This window comes from Acomys minous (genome assembly GCF_964271855.1).
Source record: "Acomys minous genome assembly, chromosome: 9".
Lineage (NCBI taxonomy): Eukaryota > Metazoa > Chordata > Mammalia > Rodentia > Muridae > Acomys > Acomys minous.
In genome coordinates this window covers 81,805,302-81,828,805 of record NC_140490.1, presented here as the reverse complement: position 1 = coordinate 81,828,805, position 23,504 = coordinate 81,805,302, and the positions used below count along the sequence as shown (strand labels likewise).

General features: G+C 58.6%; 1 protein-coding gene across 1 annotated transcript; it reads right to left on the bottom strand.

The window, feature by feature from the left end:
* Window positions 1–120: 120 nt before the first annotated feature.
* Window positions 121–23,091, bottom strand: ZFR2 (zinc finger RNA binding protein 2). Its single transcript, XM_084796477.1, has 19 exons — window positions 22,970–23,091; window positions 22,612–22,678; window positions 18,400–18,640; window positions 14,095–14,179; window positions 13,252–13,547; window positions 10,464–10,643; window positions 9,904–10,090; window positions 8,697–8,842; window positions 7,823–7,966; window positions 7,113–7,252; window positions 6,339–6,471; window positions 5,738–5,904; window positions 5,137–5,311; window positions 3,957–4,095; window positions 3,426–3,520; window positions 3,239–3,334; window positions 2,735–2,846; window positions 1,471–1,568; window positions 121–981 (listed from the first exon to the last, which is right to left on the bottom strand). Exons 3-19 carry the CDS (start codon window positions 18,568–18,570, stop codon window positions 826–828), a joined length of 2,520 nt encoding a protein of 839 aa, XP_084652603.1. The 5' UTR covers window positions 18,571–18,640; window positions 22,612–22,678; window positions 22,970–23,091; the 3' UTR covers window positions 121–825.
* Window positions 23,092–23,504: the final 413 nt, after the last annotated feature.

Genomic DNA, 23,504 nt, shown 5'->3' with positions numbered 1-23,504 from the left:
CAGGGGCAGCCACGGGGCTCCGCTCACACTCATGGCGCAGCCTGGCGCGGGATAGCTGAGGGCTGGTGGGCATCGTCACCCCTCCCTGCCCAGAGTGAAGGACACGAAGGCCACACCGCACACTGGCAGATCTGCTTTATTCCCCACCCCGGCCAAATCTGGATGATTCTACAGACTCCAGGCATCGCACCATGTTGGGCTGGTCTTTAAAAGCCACGGGCAGAATGGAGCAGGGTTAAAGCCTAAGGGTCGTACCAGGGGGTTCAAAGGTGGCCTAGTTGGACGGAGAGCTGTGCCACGCCCAGAGGTCCACAGGATGCCGTGGGGCGGAGTGGGCCGTCTGTGGAGGGCACTCAGCGGGCTGTGGGCTGACCATGTCCCAAGAGCCCCATCTGTCCTCACAGCTGGGGTACGGTAAGGGGTCTGTGTTGGGTTTGGGGTCTGAGCTATCCCATTCTGTGCTCTCTGCTCCTCTATGCACACTCTGTGGCTTCTAGAATCTTCTAGGCCACCTGTTCTGCTATCTCAAGTAAAGGCTCCGGATCCCACTCGCTTTTTCTGACATCAGGGGAGTTTCAAATTACAATTAGTACCAAGGAGTGGAGGTCACTGCTACCTGGCTTGGGGGCAGGGCTGGCAGAGTCATGGGCATGGGGGGGGGGGTCCCCTCAGGGGAGTCCCCACAGCATTGTGAATAAACCTACAGACACAATGGCAAAGATGTCCCACATGTGGAGGAGCCAGCAGCTGGAGAGCCCATGCCTGTTCAGGTATGGGGTGTGCAGGCCGGTGGCGACAGCTGGCTCATGGCAGTCCCACTGTGCCCTACCGGGCCCGCTTCCTCTCCCCTGCACCCTCCAGGGCCTGACTAGCCTCCCTCATCCTCTTCCGGGCCCGGGCCCCGAATCTGGTCCGTGGAGGTAACTGTTCCATATGAAGGACCTTGTGGATCTGCCGGAAGGCCACAAGGCGCAGGGCACGCTGCGGACAGTGGGTCGGGTCAGGGGGTGCTAGCCAGGCCTGTGGTCCCCAGAGGCCAGGGAACTGGCCTGCTCTGTTACTCGTTAGTTTCTGGTGCCAGGCATGCAGGCGGCCCTGAGAAATGTCCCTGGCTGATGGCACAGGTTGGCCTGGAGCCCTTGGGACCCTACTTTTGCTTCCTGTCAAGAAGGACCCTGAATTCCTCCCATGAAAGTAGCAATGTGTGGGACTTGGTCTGTGTGGCTAGGACCTTCTTTTATGGCTGGAGCTCATGTAGCCCAGGCTAGACTCAAACTGTCCATATAGCCAAGGATAGCCTTGAACTTCCTCCTGCCTTCACCTCCACTGCTAGGGACAGAGCCCAGGGCTCTGGGTATGACAAGCGAGCACTGTGGTCTCATGAGGCCCAGGCCAGTTAGTGCTGCCCTCTCCAATTCCCAGGCTGACTCCTGTGTCCGGACAGTGGGAGGGGGATGGGGGCCCACATACCTGCGCACTGGCCGTCAGGTCCTCTCGCTGCTGTGGGGTCATGGGCTCCAGGGCGTCCTGGGGGCCTTTCTCACAGGGGTCCTGTAGCCCTGGGCCATCTGAGCCAGGAGAGGGTGGACACCCCTATGAGGAACTAGTGGCGGGTGGCTGCACACTTGATCTGTGCTGCGTCTGCAGCACACTGACCCATAGGCCACGTCAGGTAAGGTCTACCTTGGTAACACAGGGTCACCCTTGGGAGCCCAGCATGAGTCTGTTGTGGCACCTTTGTATTTGTATTTGCACATGTGTGATTACAGAAAAAGCCCAGGTGACAGGCCTGACCTTTGACCATCTCCATTCAGAGTCACCCTTGTCTCCTGGAGCCCTATGGGGACACCCTTCCAGGGCCCATTGCCCCCTTGAGGGAAAATACTGTGGCATCTTTTCTTTTCTTTTTTGAGATAGAGTTTCTCCGTGTAGCCCTGGCTGTCTTGGACTATGCTCTGTAGACCAGGCTAGCCTGGAACACACAAAGATTCGCCTGACTCTGCCTACTGAGTGCTAGGATTAAAGGCATGCGCTACCACTGCCTGGCTTTTTTTTTTAAGTTTTTAAAATTTTATTTTATGTATATGAGTGCTCTATCTGCATGTACACCTGCATGCCAGAAGAGGGCATCAGATCTCATTATAGATGGCTGTGAGCCACCATGTGGGTCCTGGGAATTGAACTCAGGACCTCTGAAAGAGCAGCCATCTCTCCAGCCCACTGTGGTACCTTCTGCTCCCCGAACTCCTTATGTAGCTGAGACTGACCTTGAATTCCCGACTCTCCTGCCTCAGCATCCCTGGTGCTAAGTTGGCAGGTGTGTGCCGCCAGGCCCGGACTGTGCAGTGCTGGGGATGGGACCCAGGGGCTTTGGGAACACTAAGTGGGACTTTGCCCACTGAGCCACAGCCCAGTGCCACAGTGTCGCTCTGTAGTCATATCGGAGTCCTGTGTCTTCCCTTGAATTCTAGTCATGGTTCAAAGGCACTTGGGCTAGGCAGATGCCAGGGGACAGTGTGGACAGCAGTGGCACAGGGTAATGACTGGGGTAGCTCTGGCTTTGTCAGCCTGTTGTGTCCCTAGAGGGCAGTGGCTGGCCTCTGTCCTTTGCGCTGTAAGCTGTGGACCAAGCTCCCAGTGTGGGGTGACCCTTTCTTCTTGGGCCATGTGTGTGGATGACCGCGGCCCCCGCTGCCCATGTGCTAGCCTCCCGACCTCTGCCCCCGTCACTGACCTGTCAGGAGCGCGCCTGTGGCCACATACTCCAGGACCCGCCGCATGGCATCGCCCGGGCTCAGGGTCCTGGGCGCGCTGCTCAGAACTTTCTGCACCAGGAGCTCCATGGCCTGGAGGTGACATGGGGGGGGGGGGCCATGAGGGGACATGTGGTGGCTTGCATGGAGGCAAGGACAATAAACAAGGCCATGCTGGGGTAGGTTATCTGTGGGCAGGTCAGGTTCATGAGCAGCAAAGGGGACGCCCTGGCTCCTTACCCCTATGTGGGCAGGTCTGTGTGACGACAGCCCATTTCCTTGGGACATCAGCACAGGGTCTGGACTTCACCCTCCCAGTTGGGGATTTAAGGTGACAGTCAAGCATGACAGTCACTAAGGCATCTTCTCACTGAGGGGCCTGGTGACACCCATCTTGTTAAAGCTCCATCCACCCACCCCGGGGTGCTAAGTAGAGACCTGGCTGGTCCCCACTGGTGGCTCTCCACTGTTGCCTGGAGCCTTACCCAGGCAGGCAGGGCCCCCCAGGGGGGCAGGCAGCGGCATAGCTCCCGCAGAACCCTGATGACAATCACGCATGGCTGCAGACCGCTGGCTCGAGCCTTGGGGAGGAGACACGCTGTTGGTCGGTGGGACTCTGGGGCAGAGCATGGCTAGCAACTGTCCCCACTCTGGGCCACCCCGTGGCCTGACCTGGAACCACTTAGCATGGCGGAGGGCTGCCAGGGTCTCGAGGCACCTCTCCCGGTCCAGGATGTCTTCTGGGTCGGACAGAGAGTCTTGAAGCCCTAGAAGGGACAGGAATTGACCAAGTCCCTTCCTGCTGAGCCCCAGGCCCCCAGGGTGTCCTGACCGAGACAGAGTCTCCTGTACTCCATGCTGGCCCCAACCTCACAGCCCACCCTCCTCAGCCTCCTGAGCCCTGGGATCACAGGCTGATGCCATGCCCAGCACCTACAATATTTCTGATGCCATCTAAGTGGGTGATGTCTTCGCCCTGGGGCCTGGCTGCATAGAGACACCTGTCCCTAAATTCCACAGACTGGAGTGTGGCTCAGTGGGAGAGGACTTTCCAGGCATGTGGCTGACATAGCCGCTGTTAGCTCTGCTTCCCCAGACCCTGTGACCCTAGGTGACCCTGTGTGACCCACAGGCCAACTTTCTGCCCAGAGCAGGGTGCATTTGCTGTGCCCTGGAGGCTCAGGACAGGGAGTTGGGGTGTACCTTGTTTCTCAGGGGACTCTTCTCGCATCAGGGGTGAGGTGGCAGACACGGTAACCTTCACCCCGGGCTCCACACAGGCCGAGATAACGATGTTGGCATCGCCATCAGATGAGACCTCGTACTTGTCTTCTGCCACTATCTGGGCATAAACATGACATAAAGCCACATGGCTCCAGCTGCAAGACCAGTGCACATGAGCAGGGGACACTGCTGTCACGTGTACCATCTGTCCACCCTCATGTGCCTGCTACCAGGGGGCCAGATCCTGTGTTGGGGACCTCTATGTGACTTAAGACCAGAGGAGCATACATGAGGAGCCTCTATATGTAAAGAGCACATGTTGGTCAATAAGACAAGCCAACTTAATAGAAAAGCAACTGGTGATGAACAAAACACCAGGAGCCTCTATATGTAAAGAGCACATGTTAGTCAATAAGACAAGCCAACTTAATAGAAAAGCAACTGGTGATGAACACCAGACAGAAAAGGATGGAAAACAAATGGCCATTTTCGCATGTCTGTCACCCCTGTGGTCAGAGGGAAGGACATTAAAACTGTCAAGTGCTACTTGGCACCTGTGAGTACAAAGTCCAGAAAGTGTGTGCCTGTGTGTGTGTGTGCCTGTGTGCACATATATGCATGTGCATATGTGCGTGTGTGAGCTCATGAATACAAATTTGTGTGCTCTGTGTGTGTGTCTGTGTGTATGCACCCTTGTGTGTGAACACTGGTGCTGGGAACGGAGTCCACAGCTCTGCACATCAGAGCCAACCCCGGACCAGATTTTGCCATCCTCCTGTCTCAGTTCCAGGATGACAGGTGCACACGTGACTGATTCCTTTCTGTTGTATGTGCTAGGGCCAGAGACTGAAGTCAGGTCCCCCCCCCCTTTTTTTTTTCAAGATAGGGTTTCTTTGTGTAGCCTTGGCTGTCCTGGACTCACAGCGATCCGCCTGCCTCTGCCTCCAGAGCGCTGGCGCTAAAGGCGTGCACCACCACACCCAGCCTGACCTTGTTTTTTTAGGCAAGGTCCACACAGGCACCTGGCTCCCTGCTTGGCCAGGCTACCCCAGGGAGCCTGCCTCCACCTCCCCAGGGCCAGGATTGCAGGCGGGCACCTCCACACCTGGCTTATGACTGGCTTCTTATATGGGATTCGAACTCAGATCCCAGTGCTTACTGACAGCTCTCGGGGCAGCTCCTGCCTGATCCTCTGCAGCAGGGAGTGGGTGGGCTTCTTGGAGCAGAGCAGGGTCAGCTGCACACTGTGGTCCCCACGCAGGACCAGGCCCTTGGCCAGGATGCCAACCCGCACCACGCCCTTGAGCATCCGCGGTGGTGGGGGCATCAGGGTGCTGTGGAGACAGTCGGGCAGGAACTTGTCAGCGGGGAGGGACAGCGAGGGCCCCTAGGGGGTGCACTTCTGGCTCCAGGGACCTGACCTCTCTGCAGGGAACACCGATGGGAAAGGAAACACCCCACCATCTCTGATATCCACCCTGCAGGCCACACAAGCAATCACTGGAGAGGCCAGACACCTATCTGTCTATGACCAATCCGTCTGTCCATCTGCACCTATCTACCATCGATCTACGTATCTGTCTATCCACCTGCCGAGCTGTCTGTTTACTTATCACCTCTATATCTGAAACAAGGGCTCACTTGTAGGCTAGGCTAGCTTCACACTCACAGCAATCCTCCTGTTTCAGGAGTTACCAAGCCTGGGAGTATTTGAGACAGAGGGGGTGGGACAGAGCTTTGACCCTGTAGGTGGCACTGACCTATGCTGGCTGCTCTCCTCCGCCAGTGTGTCTGACACCAGTCTGAGGGCGCGCTCTGTGTGGGACACGGCCGTCTGGATGGCCTGCAGCTCCTCCTCGGTGGGGTAGATGGAGGCATGCTTACACATGACGTGCCGGTCGTCACTGCTCTCTGGTCTGCGCCCTGACTGTGGAGAGAGCTGCGCTCGTCAAGGGTGGGCTGGGGGCAAGACAGCCAGCCCTGGAAGGACTGCAGAGTGTGTGGATAGCCAGGCAAGCTGCTGGTGGAAGGTGGCTGTGGCCGGCGACTGAGCAGCTTTCACAGGAAAACACATGGGGGGGGAGGGGCTGGGGGGCAGGGCTCCGCATGGCCATTTCCAGGACAGAGGCTAAGAGCCACATAGGGCATGTCCCCAAGCAAGAGGCCAGCCTTAGGTCCCTACTCGCAGGGACCCACAGTGTGGAACAGACATGCATGTGACCTGAGGTTTGGCAGATGTGACATGCCATGCTGGACCTATAACACTGGGTGGTCTTCAGGGTCCTGTGCTCTCTGAGGAGCACCCAAAGCCTGGTGGGGACTGAGAAGGTCCTCCATGACATACCAGCACCCGGCACCCACCTGGCGCCGGGAGCTAGCCATCCCTGGTCTGGCAGTAGGTGCTGGCAGGGCCCAGGCGGGTAACCCGGGTGGCTGCTCCTCAACCTGGGGCTGTGGGGGCTCCTCAGGCTGCCTTCTGTGCTCTTCTTGCTGCCTGTGAGGACCAGATGGGGACACCAGGCTGTGGTCACCAGAGGCCTGAGGCAGCCAGCAGACACACTCCAGCCCCAGGGTCACCACAGAGAGGGTGTAAAGGGTGGCACTGCAACTCCAGAGGCCAGGGGACATGGGGATCATCAGGGGTCAGGGAACATGGGATTCAGAGGCCAGGGGACATGGGGATCATCAGGGGTCAGGGAACATGGGATTCAGAGGCCGGGGACATGGGGAGCATCAGGGGTCAGGGAACATGGGATTCAGAGGCCGGGGACATGGGGAGCATCAGGGGTCAGGGAACATGTGATTCAGAGGCCAGGGGACATGGGGAGCATCAGGGGTCAGGGAACATGGGATTCAGAGGCCAGGGGACATGGGGAGCATCAGGGGTCAGGGAACATGGGATTCAGAGGCCGGGGACATGGGGAGCATCAGGGGTCAGGGAACATGTGATTCAGAGGCTAGGGGACATGGGGAGCATCAGGGATCTGGGGACAGGGCACACAGGGAGCATCAAGGGTCAGGGGACAGGGGGCATTTAAGGGTGTGGTGGCCATCAGAGGTCATGGGGCACAGGGAGGGTAGCAGGTGTCATATGTTGAACCATTGTGGGGAGGCAGGAGGGGATGCCATGGCCACCTCAGCTCGGCACTCCAGCGTCGCGCATCCTCCAGCTGTGCTTGTGCCAGCTGCCGCTGCCTCTGCACCCGCTTGGCCAGCACCCTCTGCATGGGGCCGCTGGGCCGGGCGGCCACCGGAAGTGTGGGGTCCACTTTCTTCTGCAAAGGCAAAGCCGACAGATGGTGATGCTGGAGAGGCCGGGTGGGCGGCCATCTCCTGGGCACAGAGGAGCCCCACAGATGTTCTTAAGGGCTCTCTCCAGGCCCCACACAGGGGCAGTGGAGGGCGGTAGCTGAGGGGACAGGAGGCAGCGTACGTAGGGGTCCACAGGCTGGGGAATGTGCCGCTCAGGCACTGGAACTGCTTTTTATTTGACTAAGTCTGCTCCGCGGCTGCTTGTGGACCACTCAGAGTGCAGCTGGCCAAGCTCCAGGTGGGGTCATGAGTGCGCTTCTCCAGGGACAGCCACCACTGGGCATGCTCTGTTTGTCCAAGTTCAGCCCATTTGTCTCACTGAGAAAGGGCAGCGGCTGAGCACAAAGCAAGGCTGGGGTTCTTGTGTGTCCCTGGCTTTATAGGTCTGCAGAGTCTCCTGCAGGACCCGGGGTGGGGGCTGGGGGACTGGGGTGACCTCCAGTGAGGAACAAAGCCACGAATGTGTCTGTCTACCCACCTATCCATGCACCGGTCCGTCTCCCCCCACCCCACCCCCACTGGTCCTGGCTTGCCTCTGGCGCCCCTGCTGGACAAACCCTGTACTGCAGCCGGTGCCGGCGTCCAGTCAGGTGCATGTCTCTGGCGTTGCGGTCATTGAAGCTACATTCGCAGAGCTTGCATCGGAAGCGGATCACCTTGCCCTCATCGCTGCGCACCTGGGACAGAAGACAGCTCAGCCTCCCACTGCCCTGGAGGATGCTGGGTACCAAGACATCAGGACACTGAGCCTCCTCGAGGGGCTGGCAGGGTGGCGTCATGCCAGAGAAGTGTCTTGGGAAGTCCAGGTACATCCCATGGCCTTCCCTCATCCTCCCAACCCCGCCCCTGGGTGCAGGAGCCCGTATCCCATGATGCCTTGCCCACTACCAGGTACTTTCTTTGGTCCCCATGACTTCTGTCCAATGCCCTCAACTGATCAATCAGCAGGCCACCACAGCTGGCTCCAGCTGGTGTGCACTGCACTGGACAGGAGACTTGTCACCGGTAGCCCTGCACACACCCACACGAGTGATACGCTGGCATTGCTGGGGCTGGAGCCGTGGAGCCAGCTGTGAATGGAGAAGCTCGTGCGGTGTCTCCCCACCCTGGGTGTCCATGTGGTGGCCGGAGGCTGGCTAAGGTGTGACGCCATCTAAGATGGGCGTGGCTTCGCCTCTGGTGTCCCTGTCTCTGTGGATCTCTCATGCCACGTGGTGCTGGAAGGGAGTGTCCTGGTGCCCTGCCTGACTTTCCCACACCCTGGCCCCTCGTCCCACTCGTTGCGTGGAAGGTGGACATGGGAACAGGCGGTTTGGCAGCTCGGTTCTCAGAACCTCCAGGGGCCAAATCTGAACACACCCTGGGAGCTCTGCCACAAAGACTCCAAGTCCCAGAGGTCTTGCTTACCTCCTCCACGTACTCTGTCCCCACTGGCTGGATGTCCCCATAGCTCCCTGAAGCTTCCCCAGGGCCTCCCCTGGTGGTCTCCACCTTAGTGTGTGATGGTCGCCTGTCTCCGGGTCGGCTGTGTGCTGTCTGCAGCTCAGGTGGCCCTGACAGAAACCAGGGTCAGATGCAAACTGAGGCTCCCCTACCCCTTTCCCACAATGCCACGGGGTCTGAGCCAGAGAGGCAGCCAGCCCCTCCCTCCTGCGGAAGCCATCATGGGTAATATGGGGTCCAGCAGCCACAGAAGGGCAGGCTCTGATATCACAGGCCAAGGACAGCAAGCCGTTGGGCAAGTGACTTCCCACTGTCTGGTGATGATGTCACCTACAGGGAGCTTCAGAGGACAGTGACCTTCCATTTAACATAATCTCTTGGGCTGGAGAGATGGCTCAGTGGTAAAGAGCACCGACTGCTCTTCCAGAGGTCCTGAGTTCAACTCCCAACAACCACATAGTTAGTGGCTCACAACCATCTATATATAATGTGATCTGATGCGCCCTGTATATATAATAAATAAATCTTTTTTTTCCTCACAGATCTGGTGACATACGCCTGGGATCCTGCACTCAGAAGGATGCACTCAGTCCTCGGTCACCATGAGCTACACACTGCGATCCTATCTCAAAAACTAAGAGCTGGCAGGTGGGTAGCGCACACCTTTATTCCCAGCGCTCAGGAGGCAGGTCCAGGACAGCCAGGACTACACAGAAGAACCTTGTCTAAAGAAAAAAAACAAAACCAAAAACCCCCCAAAACAACAACCCCTGTCCCTAAAGATCCAAAAGCATAGGTGTGTAGCTCATCCCCAGTGGGGGTTAATGGGCGTGGTCAGGGTGGAGCCCCGCCTAGAATCCCCCAGTGAGGGGGCTGGGGGTGTGGTCAGGGTGGAGCCCCACCTTGAATCCCCCAGTGAGGGGCTAGGGGCGTGGTCAGGATGGAGGCCCGCCCAGAATCCCCCATTGAGGGGCTGGGGGCGTAGTCAGGGTGGAGCCCTGCCTAGACTCCCCCAGTGAGGGGCTAGGGGCGTGGTCATGGTGGAGGCCCGCCCAGAATCCTCCAGTGAGGGGCTGGGGGCGTGGTCAGGGTGGAGCCCTGCCTAGAATCCCTCAGTGAGGGGCTCCATACAGTCATCTGCTCACATGTACAGAACTGTAGAGACCTGTACCCTTTCGTGAGGCTACTGATCCCTTGGCTGGTGCTGGCCGGCCTGGGCTGTGTGGACTGTGATGGGCATGGGCTTCATGCTTGACTGAGGACTCGGAGGTGCTGTCCAAAGCTCGAGTGTGGGTGACATGCTGCGGTGTGGGCTCCGAAGGAACGGGCTTCCCTAGCCTGGTGTGTAACTTGAAAACCTGCAATGGACGTGCCCCCCGCCCCCCAAGCCTTCGGTCAGGACCAGCTGTGGGAGGAAAAGTCCTGGAGACACCTCCGGTCTGTGGTCCCATCTCTCAGATTTGGCCTTTCCCTTTCCAACGCCCATACCAGCGTCCTCTGTCTGTACAGCAGCCATCTCCATCTCTCTGACTCTCCAAGCTGCACACTGAGGTCCCTGCCACACGCAGGTCACGCACGCACACCACGCATGCACACCATGCACGCACGCAAGCGCACTTCTGGCTGCAGCCACAGTCCTGCCACAGTGTCATCATCTAAGGTCTCTCTCCACCTCCTGTGGTGGCCTCCTCCCCCCGCCCCCCGCCCCCGGGCTGCTCAGGACGCTCATACCTTCTGGTGCTTGGCTCCCCTCAGGTGGGCCGCATAGGCGTCCGCCCCGGTGCAGGACACAGCACACAGGCCACAGTGAAGGCTCGAGGCTCCTCTTGGACCCCCACTGGGCTGCGTGCCTGTCCTCTGAGCCGCCTGCTTCTTCCGGTGCTTCTGCCCTTCCAGGTGGTCCCGATAGGTCTGGAACAAAAATAGGGCGGCCTGAGTGGGTGGGTGGCCCCCTGCAGAACCCACGCCGTCACTGACCGCCCGCTGCAGCTGCCTGGTGGGCGCTGAGGGACACAGGTTCCCTGGCTTCCCCTCACCCACCGCTTGCTCCTGAGAGGAGTGAAGTCCTACGTTAGAAGACTCAGGGCTTAGCTGGGCGGTGGTGGCGCACGCCTGTAATCTCAGCTCTCGGGAGGCAGAGGCAGGAGGATCGCTGTGAGTTCAAGGTCTACAAAGTGAGTCTACGATAGCCAAGGCTACACAGGGAAACCCTGTCTGGAAAAAGCAGAGGGGAGGGGAGGGGAGGGGGCTGACTCACGGCACAGACGTCTCTGTTCACATACAAAAATAAACTCCTACCAGGTTTCTCAAGGGTCCTGTGTCTTGTCTGCAAGCGTGGGGTGGGGTGATGGGGAGCTGCCACCAAACAAAACCTGGCTTTTGCAGGCTGGGGCTGACATTCAGGGGACAAAGGCCTGAGTTCTGTCCCCAGAACCTCAGGAGTCAGCCACGTGGTTCCTGCTTGTGCTCTGAGGACTTGGAAGATGGAGGCAGGAGCATCAGGAGTTCAAGGTCATCCGCTACATAGTGAGCTCAAGGCTAGCCTGGGCCGCATGAGACCCTTCTTTTTTAAAAAATTTATTTATTAAAAAAAAAACCAAAAAAAAACCAAAAAAATTTTATTTATTAAGTATACAGTGTTTTGTCTGCATGTATTTCTGCATGAGGGCACCAGATCTCATTATAGATGGTTGTGAGCCACCATGTGGTTGCTGGGTATTGAACTCAGGATGTTTCGAAGAGCAGACTCTTAACCTCTGAGTCATCTCTCCAGCCCGAGACCCTTCTTAAAACAAAAAACTAGGTGCTGGTGCACGCCTTTAATCCCAGCACTCAGGATGCAGAGGCAAGTGGATTATTGTGGGTTCGAGGCCAGCCTGGTCTACAGAGTGAGTCCAGGACAGCTAGGGCTACACAGAGAAACCCTGTCTCGAAAAACCAAATCAAAATACAAAACAAAAACCAACCAACCAAACAAAAAACCCCAAAACCAACCAAACAAAAAACCCAGGGGCCGGAAAGTTGGCTCAGTGGTTAAGAGCAAAGTTTGAGGGGATCCACTGCCCTCTTCTGGCGTCTATGGGCAAGACTCACACAAGGAACACAGACTGACATGTAGGCAAAACCCGCACATAGAAAAACTAAATAAAAACAACTTTTAAAAAAGATAGTAAAAAAAAAAAGAAAACCCCTTTCAGAGCTGCTGAGAATGTGGCACACTTGCACACAGCTCCAGACCTTTGATTTCACAGAGTGCTTACACACTCAGAGCTCTGGAGACGAGAAATCAGGGCCACATCCGGGCCTTGGCACCCACAGGGTCCGACCACTTGACCCGTGTGTGAAAAAAAAAGGCTCAGTTCTTAGAAATGTGAGAACTAGGCAGCCACGGCCCACACACAGTGGGAGGAGCAGAGACGGCCCGAAACAGGCCTGCACCACTGCTTGATTCAGGGGATTAAAATGAAGGGGGCACTGAGGCAGGAGGATTGGGTGCCCAAGGTCAGCTTTAGTTCAGAGAGACCTCAGCACTGTCTCTCTCTCTCTGTTTTTTTTTTTTTTTCCGAGACAGGGTCTCTCTGTGTAGCCTTGGCTGTCCTGGACTCACTTTGTAGACCAGGCTGGCCTGGAACTCACAGCAATCCGCCTGCCTCTGCCTCCCGAGTGCTGGGATTAAAGGCGTGTGCCACCACGCCAGGCTCTCTCTCTGGTTTTTTGAGACAGGGTTTCTCTGTGTATCCTTGACTCATGTAGACCAGGTTGACCTTGAACGCACAGCAATCCACCCGCCTCTGCCTCCTGAGTGCTGGGGTTAAAGGTGTGCGCCACCACCGCCCGACCAGTCTTTCTCTCTTCTGACATCAATCCACTGTGGGCCGTGTGTGTTCATTGTGTGATGGATGTACTGTGATGTATGTGTGTGTGCATGTTGTATGTATGTATGATGTATGTGTGTGCCTATGTGTATGTGTGTTGTGTGATGGATGGATATGTGTGCATGCATTGCGCATGTGTGTGCACATGTGATGGATGTGTGTGCATGCATGTGTTGTGTGATGTATGTGTAATGTGTGTGTGTGTGCATGTGTGCATGCATGTGTACACGTGCGTGTGTTGTCCATGCAGACTCTGACATCAAGGATCTCTGGAAACGAGTCTATGATTCTGACGGGTTATTTCTCAAGGCTTTCTTTTCCACACTGCTGTTTGTAAAATTAAATTTGCTCCAATTTTCCCGCGTGGGGTGTGTTGCCTGTGTGCGTCTGTGCGCCCCGGGCCTGAGGTGGCCAGCAGATGGCGCAGATCCTCGGGAACTGTGGTTACAGGGCAAAGGACCCGCCACGTGACCCTGGGAACCAAACCCGGGTCCTGCAGAAGATAACCGTGACAGGGGCCTCACACTCACACAAAGCTGAGGATGGCCCGAATTCCTGACGCCCCCGCCCCCGCCGCAGTGCTCCGCAGCACCTGCCCGCCACCCCCGCCACTACGGCTTCTGACGGACGGTGTCAGTCCTGACCTGCGGCCCCGCGCAGCTGACCCTGCAGACCTCGCAGTAGTGCATGGATGGCGGCCTGGGGCCCGCCTTGGGCTTTGGGGTGCTGTCCAGGACGGGCAGCGCGTCGCTGGTGAAGCTGGGGTCCCAGGGCCCGAGGCCTGGGCCGCCCCACGGGTCCGAGCCCACGGGAGCCGGCGGCGGGGACGGCGCCTGCAGCCTCAGCGAGGCTCGCTGGGAAGAAGAGGGCGGCGCCTTCTGCGGGGGACGCTGCTGCCCAGGCGACACCCAGTCCGAGTCCGGGTTGCAGGAGCTTGGGCCTAGGAGGGCGACAGACAGGCGGGGGGTGGGGTGGGGGGGGGAAGGGTCCACAGCTGTGTTACCCACGCCCCAGGGAGAGGCGCCCCACTGGGGCCGGGGTGGGCTATGGTCGGGCCAGCAGCCCAGGCTGGACCCTGGTGACCACTAGGTGGCTGGTGGATAGGCCTTCCCTGTGTGGGCCCAGCTGGTCGGCGGGCGCAGCTCATAGGGCCTGATCTCAGGGAAATTTTCAACCTGAGACTAGATAGAGCTGGCAAGATGGCTCGGCTGATAAAGGTGCTTGTAGCCTGAGGGCCTGAGCGCCATCCGGGACCCACCCGCCTCCTGAACGCTGTCCTCTTGCCGTCTGCATGCGCCCAGATGCACACAGGAAATAGTAAATGTTACAGAAACAAACAAAAGGAAAAGACCTGAGTCCAGCCAGGCGCCGGCTCCCTCTTCCCGCACACAGGTGTGTCCTGTGATGGCTCAGATGTGGTCCCTTGTGATGTCCACGCGTCCCTCCCACCATCCCGCTCAGTCCCTCAGAGAATCCCCGCATCCCACCTGGTCGGCAGAGCGACCCGGCTGGCCGCTTCTGTGTGTCTCCGCGGCTCCTGGTCACCTTCTCTCCGCAGCTGTGACCATGCTCCTGGAGGGAACCAAGGGACAGGGAGAGAAGCAGCTGAGGGAAGTGGGTGGGACACGCAGGGCTGTGGGGCGGGACACGGGGGTCTGTGTGGTGGGACATGGAGGGCTGTGGGGCGGGACACGGGGGTCTGTGTGGTGGGACACGGAGGGCTGTGGGGCGGGACACGGGGGTCTGTGTGGTGGGACACGGAGGGCTGTGGGGCGGGACACGGGGGTCTGTGGGGTGGGACACGCAGGGCTGTGGGGCGGGACACGGGGGTCTGTGTGGTGGGACACGGAGGGCTGTGGGGCGGGACACGGGGGTCTGTGTGGTGGGACACGGAGGGCTGTGGGGCGGGACACGGGGGTCTGTGTGGTGGGACACGGAGGGCTGTGGGGCGGGACACGGGGGTCTGTGGGGTGGGACACGCAGGGCTGTGGGGCGGGACACGGGGGCCTGTGGGGTGGGACACGGGGGCCTGTGGGGAGGGACACGGAGGGCTGTGGGGAGGGACACCGAGGGCTGTGGGGCGGGACACGGGGGTCTGTGGGGTGGGACACGCAGGGCTGTGGGGCGGGACACGGGGGCCTGTGGGGTGGGACACGGGGGCCTGTGGGGAGGGACACGGAGGGCTGTGGGGAGGGACACCGAGGGCTGTGGGGCGGGACACGGAGGGCTGTGGGTAGGGACACGGAGGGCTGTGGGTAGGGACACGGAGGGCTGTGGGGCGGGACACGGAGGGCTGTGGGTAGGGACACGGAGGGCTGTGGGTAGGGACACGGAGGGCTGTGGGGAGGGACACGGAGGGCTGTGGGTAGGGACACGGAGGGCTGTGGGGCGGGACACGGAGGACTGTGGGTAGGGACACGGAGGGCTGTGGGGAGGGACACGGAGGGCTGTGGGGAGGGACACGGAGGGCTGTGGGGAGGGACACGGAGGGCTGTGGGGAGGGACACGGAGGGCTGTGGGGCGGGACACGGAGGGCTGTGGGGAGGGACACGGAGGACTGTGGGGCAGGACACGGAGGACTGTGGGGCGGGACACGGGGGCCTGTGGGGCGGGACACGGAGGGCTGTGGGGCGGGACACGGAGGGTTGTGGGGCGGGACACGGAGGGTTGTGGGGCGGGACACGGAGGGCTGTGGGGTGGGACACGGAGGGCTGTGGGGTGGGACCCGGGGGCCTGTGGGGAGGGACACGGAGGGCTGTGGGGTGGGACACGGAGGGCTGTGGGGTGGGACCCGGGGGCCTGTGGGGTGGGACCCGGGGGCCTGTGGGGTGGGACCCGGGGGCCTGTGGGGAGGGACACGGAGGGCTGTGGGGTGGGACACGGAGGGCTGTGGGGTGGGACCCGGGGGCCTGTGGGGTGGGACCCGGGGGCCTGTGGGGTGGGACACGGGGCCTGCGGGGTGGGACATGGGATCTGAGGGGTGGGACACTGAAGGGACAGTGAGGTGGACACTGAGGGGACAGTGAGGTGAACACTGAGCGGACAGTGAGGTGGGACACTGAGGGGACAGTGAGGTGGGACACTGAGGGGACAGTGAGGTGGACACTGAAGGGACAGTGAGGTGGACACTGAGGGGACAGTGAGGTGAACACTGAGCGGACAGTGAGGTGGGACACTGAGGGGACAGTGAGGTGGACACTGAAGGGACAGTGAGGTGGACACTGAGGGGACAGTGAGGTGGACACTGAGGGGACAGTGAGGTGGACACTGAGGGGACAGTGAGGTGGACACTGAAGGGACAGTGAGGTGGACACTGAAGGGACAGTGAGGTGGACACTGAGGGGACAGTGAGGTGGACACTGAAGGGACAGTGAGGTGGACACTGAGGGGACAGTGAGGTGGACACTGAGGGGACAGTGAGGTGGACACTGAAGGGACAGTGAGGTGGACACTGAGGGGACAGTGAGGTGGACACTGAGGGGACAGTGAGGTGGACACTGAAGGGACAGTGAGGTGGACACTGAGGGGACAGTGAGGTGGACGCTGAGGGGACAGTGAGGTGGACACTGAGCGGACAGTGAGGTGGACACTGAGGGGACAGTGAGGTGGACACTGAGGGGACAGTGAGGTGGACACTGAAGGGACAGTGAGGTGGACACTGAGGGGACAGTGAGGTGGACGCTGAGGGGACAGTGAGGTGGACACTGAGCGGACAGTGAGGTGGACACTGAAGGGACAGTGAGGTGGACACTGAGGGGACAGTGAGGTGGACACTGAGGGGACAGTGAGGTGGACACTGAAGGGACAGTGAGGTGGACACTGAGGGGACAGTGAGGTGGACACTGAGGGGACAGTGAGGTGGACACTGAAGGGACAGTGAGGTGGACGCTGAAGGGACAGTGAGGTGGACACTGAGGGGACAGTGAGGTGGACGCTGAAGGGACAGTGAGGTGGACACTGAGGGGACAGTGAGGTGGACAATGAAGGGACAGTGAGGTGGGACACTGGGGACAGTGGAGTGGAACATTGGGGGGCAGTGCACAGCCATCAGCTCTATGCGCTGGACTCTGCTCATCCAATGCTGTTTGTCGTTTAGTTTGTTACCGTTTTTGAGACAGGGTTTCTCTGTGCAGCCCTGGCTGTCCTCCACTCACTTTGTAGACCAGGCTGGCCTCGAACTCACAGAGATCTAACTGCCTCTGCCTCCTGAGTGCTGGGATTAAAGCCGAGCGCCACCACGCTGGCCTCCTGCATCACGTTTTGATGAGAAAGGCTCATACGCCAGGCTGACTTCAAACTCCCCACACAGTCAAGGATGATCTGAACTCCTGACTTCCCCATCCTTACCTCTGGGGTGCTTGGAGGACAGGACCTGCCCCGCGTCCGGGTTATGTGGTGCTGGGGAGGGAACTCACAGCTTTGTGGGGTGGGGGAACACGCTACCCACTGAGCCGCACTCGCAGCCATTAAAAAAAATCATTCATTTATTAATTTATTTTAAGGCCAGAGTCAAGTTTTTAATCTTCTGTTTCCCTAGTTTTGCTTTGTTGAGGCAGTATCACCCCACCCAGGATTGCTCCAACTCCCTATACAGATGGCAGGCCTGTGCCACAATGGTAGATCTGACAGTTTTAGGGACACATCAGTGAAGGAAGCTAGGAGCAGGAGAAAAGGAAAAAGAGCCCCGTGAGCGTGGAGTCAGACTCCTGCCCCCCCCCCACGGGACCACAGGCCCACCTCAGGCACTGCAGCTGCCCCCCCCCCCACAGGACCGCGGGCTCACCCCAGGCTCTGCCACTGCCGCCACGTCCCGTCCCGTCCCGTCCCGTCCCCACCCCCCCCCCACCCCCCCGCCACGGGACCGCGGGCCCACCCCAGGCACTGCAATCCCCGCCACAGGACCGCGGGCTCACCCCAGGCTCTGCCACTGCCGCCACGCCCCCCCCCCCCCCCCCCCCGCCACGGGACCGCGGCCCACCCCAGGCTCTGCAGTCCCCCACCCCTGCCATGGGACCGTGGGCCCACCCCAGGCACTGCAGACACAGCCATCCACGAGGACCCATCCGCTCTGCTGTGATAGTCACACAGACAGTAAAAAGCCTCCAGGATGGCCAAGCAAGCCAGAGCTGCACTTGGTGTGCTATCCTTCCTCCTGAGCCCCACCACAGCATTCTTGCTTACGACCTCCCCCCCCCCCCCCCGCTCCAATAAAACCCCCACTCTGCTTCATGACCACGCGGCCCCCACAATCAGTGTAGAAGCCACGGGTCCCAGTTTGGCCTGATTCTTGGCACCCCAAAGTGTTGGTTATGTGAGTTGGGGACGAGAGGTGGGTGGCAGGAGAGGTGGGGGAGGATTCCCAGAAGCCACTGCCAGGATGGGGCCACAGCTCTGTACATCTCGGTGTCCCCTAAGACCCCTCTGGGATCCTTGGGAGGTGTCAGCAGGGTAGCTCACGTCTCACCAGGGCATGTCTCGTCCCTAGGAATGCAACTATAGCACAGCTGATGCCATGGACACGTCTCCGTGAAACATTACCACATTTCCCTGTGGTGTGAGGGGTCTGGGGAAGGCTCAGTGGTTAGAGCACCCAGAGGATCCCAGTTGGAGTCCCAGCACCTACATGGTGGCTCAGGGCTGTCCGCACTCTGGCTCAGATCCAGGGCATCTGGCGCCCTCTACTGGCCTCCACAGGCACTGCACACACGTGCACAGACACACATGCAGGCAACGCACTCATACACGTAAGCAAATCACACAAGATCTTGTTGCATGAGGTGGAGCTGGGGTACCTGGTGGGTGGATGCAGTGGTAGCCACAGGGACAGGACCCTGGGGCCGGCTGTTGGATGTGGGGCCCTGGCTGGCATGGGGCCGGGAGCAGCTGTACCCCACAGGGATTCCTCTTCCAGGTGCAGGCGGCTGGGTGGCGGGGGCCAGGGCCAGGCTGGCGGTGCTCTCCATTCTAGGAGTGGACTGCAAGGTGTGGCTGGCCCCAGACACTGGGAGGAGGAAAGCCGAGGACGGCTGGGTGCTAGAGCCACCAAAACACAAAAGAGAGAGTGGGTTAGCTGGGTCTCCACGGTTTGTCCATGAGGCCCGAGAGGTCAGAGGTTACCACCACAGTGAGCTAGCCCATAGCTCAAAAACTGGTGGAAGCTGCCAGAGGGTGGCAGGTGCCACCTAGAAGGCGGGGTTGTGGTCTTGGGGTCAGGGAGTGACATCTGCTTTTCCCAGGTAGTTTTCTGTCAACTCTACACAGGCTAAAGTCATCAGAGAGGAGGGAACCTCAACCTAGGAAATGCCTCCGTAAGACTGGGCTTCATGGTGGCGCATGCCTTAAATCCCAGCACAGGAGGCAGAGGCAGGAGGATCTCTGCGAGTTCGAGGCCAGCCTGGTCTCCAGAGAGAGTCCAGGACAGCCAAGGCTACACAGAGAGACCCTGTCTTGGAAAAAGAAAGAAAGAGAGGGGCTGGAGAGATGGCTCAGTGGTTAAGAGCACTGCCTGTTCTTCCAAAGGACCCGGGTTCAATTCCCAGCACCCACATGGCAGCTCACAACTGTCTGTAACCCCAAGATCTGACACCCTCACACCAACAGACATAAATTAAATAAAAATGGAGAGAGAGAGAGAGAGAGAGAGAGAGAGAGAGAGAGAGAGAGAGAGTTTGAATGTGCTGCAGGCAAGCTCGCAGGACATCTCTTAATTAGTATTTGATGGGAGGGCCCAGCCCACTGTGGGTGGTGCCATTTCTGGGCTGGCGGTCCTGTGTTCTCTAAGAAAACAGGCTGAGCAAGCTATGGGGTGCAAGCCAGTGAGCAGCACCCACCATGGCCTCTGCATCAGCTCCTGCCTCCAGCCTCCTGACTGCTTTCGATGAGGGACGGTGCTGCAAAACCATAAGCTAAAACAAACATTCTCCTTCCTGACTTCTTTTAGCCGTGGGGTCTTAGCAAGGTTTTAACACACCCAACTAAGACAGAAATTGGTGCTGGGTTCTTGGGGGGTTTGCTGAGACATTCCTGGCCATATTCTGGGGAAGCCTGGGGAGCTGTCGAGGGCACTAGAGGGACAGTCTCCTACATGGTGCTGATGGAGGCCTGGCTTGTTAAGTTCAGAGGGAAGTAAAGACCCTATAGGGGCCATCTGGAATTTTGCGCTAGGAATCTGTAGTTCTGGTTGGCCAAAGCTTAAGAATGACCTGTAATGAAGCAGAGGCCACGCCACTGGGGTGAGACCTTCCGGGAAGTGTTTCCTGAGAGTCAGCACACAGGAACTGTTTTCCAGAGGCAGCCAAGGCCGTACCCCGCGCTAACATGTGAACGCTAACATGTGAACAGGTCACACGGAGAGCAGCTGAGGTTTAGCACGGTGAGAGGTCATCGGTGAAGGTGCAGCCCCAGTGGCAGTTGAAAGCCCAGGACTGAAAGGACTGCGCAGAGAATTTGCGATTTGGCACCATGAAGCAAACCCAGGACAGGCTATTGGTGAGGGACCCCAGCCTTGTGGAGATGCCAGGCCCGCGGGGTGACCACCAAAACAGCAGCAGCAGCAGAGGAGTGGAGCCGCCTGCAGGAGCCTAGGAGACAGGCTGTGTGAGCTGCAGTGGGCGGAGCTGGGGGAGTGACCCAAGGCCCTCGGAGGAGCCCAGAGGATTGTGAGTCCCAAGTAATTGGGTACCATTTACTCTGTTGGAATTGGTTTTGCCTTGTTCCAATGGTGACTTGGTTCTTTCTGCCTGGAATATGGAAGTATTTTTTAAAAGTTTTATTTTACAAGAGCCCACAGTTGAGAGACTATGGGGTTTTTAAAGAGAGATTGGAGGGTTTTTGTTTGTTTGCTTTGGTTTGATTTTTTGAGACTGGGTTTCTCTGTGGAGCCTTGGCTGTACTGGACTCACTTTTGTAGACTAGGCTGGCCTTGAACTCACAGAGATCCTCCTGCCTCTGCTCCGAAGTGCTGGGATTACAGGCGTGTGCCAACACATCCAGCTGAGACACTGGAGTTTTGAAAAGGAGACTGGATTTTATTTTATACATTTAAGAAGATTTTATATTTTTACCTTATGTGTATAGTTTCTTTGCCTGCAAGTCTGGCTGTATACCACATGTGTGCCTGGTGCTTGCAAAGGTCAGAAGAGGGCATCAGGTCTCCTGGCCTGGAGTGACAGGTGGTTATGAGGCACTACGAGGGTGCTGGAAACCAAACCCAGGTCCTCTACAACGGTAGCCAGTGCTCTAACGATTGGGCCATTTCTCCAGCCCCAAAAAGAGTGAATTTTAAACTGACTTGCAAATAAGCTTGTAGTATATTTTATATTGTGATATTTATTGATAAGAGATCTCGGGTATGAGCAGAACAGGAGAAGTTAATGCTCAAAACTGTCACATTGGTCTGTCAGTCTGACAAGAAGCAATCAACTCTGCTGGGCAGTTTTACATCAACTTACCTAAGTTAAAAGTTATCTGAGAGGAGGGAACCCAATTGAAAATAAAAACGCCTACATAACATTGGGCTGTAGGCTAGCCTGGTCTTCATGAGTGATTGATGTGGGAGGGCCCAGCCTACTGTGGGTGGTGCCATTCCTGGTTTGTGGCCTCGAGTGCTGTAAGAAAGCAGTCTGGGCCGGGTGTGGTGGCGCACGCCTTAAATCCCGGCACTTGGGAGGCAGAGGCAGGCGGATCTCTGTGAGTTAGAGGCCAGCCTGGTCTACAAAGAGAGTCCAGGACAGGCAAGGCTTCACAGAGAAATCCTGTCTTGTAAAACCAAAAATAAATAAATGAATAAATAAATAAATAAATACTAGTTTGGGCAAGCCACGGGGAGCAAGCCAGAAAGCAGCACCCTCCATGGCCTCTGCATCAGCTCCTGCCTCCAGGCTCCTGCGCTCCTGTCCTGACTCCGGCGGTGTGGAAGTCTAAGTCGGATAAACCCTTCTCTCTCCAACTTGCTGTTGATGCTGGGTTCTCTCTTCTTTTTAAAACTGTTTGTAAATTTGTGCGTATGGTACAATGGAAGAGGACAGCGAGCCGAAGTCCGTTCATCTTTGAGCCTGACTCCTAGGGCTTGAACTCACGTCACCAGGTTTAGCAGGGAGCGATTTTCCAGTGAGCTCTCGGCTCTTGGCCGCAGTGTGTCTCCTCCGCAACAGGGACCCTAACCCAGACCCCTGGTCAGGAGGATGCGCCCTGAGCTGGCAGCGCCCCCAGCTCTCTACGGTCCTTTCTACTACTGACCGATTCATTTGTCCATTTATTTTTTTTTTTTTTTTTTTTTTTTTTTTTTTGAGACAGGGTTTCTCTGTGTAGCCTTGGAATTTGTCCATTTATTTAGAGACAGGTCTGGCTAAGTCACCCAACCTGGCCTCATATTCACTATAGCTCAGGCTAGCCTTGAACTCCAGACCTCCACCCTGGCCAGTCTCTGTCCTTCAGAGCTTGCGTTGGAGGCCTGCGCCACCTGCCTGTACCTTTAACTGACTTCCAAAGACTGGGAGCCTCACTTCACCATGCCTGGCTAGGTCCCCCACCCGTTAGACACCAGAATCCCATACCCCATACCCGCCTGGAGGGTCCCCCCATCCATCAGGGAATAGAACCCCCAATGCATACCCGTGTGGAGGGTCCCCATCCATTAGACCCCTGAGCTCCTGCCTGACCGAATCCCCGCCTGGAGAGTCCCCCATCCATTAGACATCAGAAACCCCAACTCCATCCATCAGGGGCCAGAACACCCCACCCTAGTACCGCTTGGAAGGTTCCCCAAGGTCTCAGGTCCTCTCTGAGGTCAGTCCCCTCCCCCAGCTCTGTCCTCTATCCTAGGTCCCCGCCTTCCCCGAGCCGGGTCGGTCCACCCCAGGCTGGCCCTGTCCCCACGGGGTCCCCGCCCCGCCCTCCCGCGGACCCCAGGGACCGTCGCCCCGCCCCGGGCCCGCCCCGCTCCCCGTGACTCATGACCGCGTCCCGCAGGGTTGGGGCGCCCCGCCGCCCGCGAGGCTCGTTACCTGGACGACGGGCCCGCGCCCTACGCGAGGCCGGAAGAGCTGCTAGCCGCCATGTCCGCATCCTCCCCTAGCCCACGGGAGTGACGTCACGGCCCTGTCCCTGACGCACCGCCCCGTGCTCGCCCAAGCCCCGCCCCCACCCGGGCCCTTCACCCCCGCCAACCTCTGCGAGAGCCTCGGCTTGTCCCCTCCCATTGACCAAGCCCCGCCCCTGAGAGGCTCCGCCTGGTCCCGCCCATTGATCAAGCCCCGCCCCGCCGTGAGAGGCTTCTCCTGGCCCCGCCCACTGAATAAGCCCCGCCCCCTGTTCAGGAGTGCTGACCCAGGTGGCCAGACACACTGGACACACCCCACTCACTCCCATGCTCTGCGTTGGGGTCTCGGCAGATCAGGGATCGAACTCCAGTTGTCCAGCTCGGCCTCAAGCGCCCTCACCTGCTGACCTGTGTCGCCAGCCTCCTTGTCCCTTCTGAGAAGCGAGGCGGAGGGCTGCCTGATTCTGGGACAGAGAGCTTGGGACTGACCTCAAGGCTGAGAGGGCGCAAGCCTGGTGCCCAAAGTCCTCCAGCCACTTCACACACGCACACACACACAGATGTGCGCCGTGTGCTCACGGGCTTGTTCGAGAAGGGTGCATACTGATTCATCAGTACTAAAGCAAACTGGTGTAAGACTCAGCCCAGAAAAAGGGAGTAAACGCAGACACCTACGCCAACGGGGAAGGATGGCCCTTGAGGCCGACCGAAAGGACACTCAGGGCAGGATCTCACCCCCAGATCGGCAGACACAGGAGGTGGGATGCAGGAAGCAGAAGCGGGTGGGGATGGATGGCGTGGGAGGGGAACGGTAGGGACAGCCACGCGGACGCGTGAGTGAGCCTCCCGCGCGGTGCC

Bases quoted from the DNA above. Each gene is read 5' to 3' on its own strand.
- ZFR2 (XM_084796477.1), bottom strand. From the start codon at position 18,570: ATGGAGAGCACCGCCAGCCTGGCCCTGGCCCCCGCCACCCAGCCGCCT. The intron at 14,180-18,399 runs GTACCCCAGCTC...GGTTCCCTCCAG, and splicing joins CCACTGCATCCACCCACCAG to GAGCATGGTCACAGCTGCGG. The intron at 4,096-5,136 runs GTAAGCACTGGG...GTTTATGCCCAG, and splicing joins AGCTGCCCCGAGAGCTGTCA to ATAGTGGCAGAAGACAAGTA.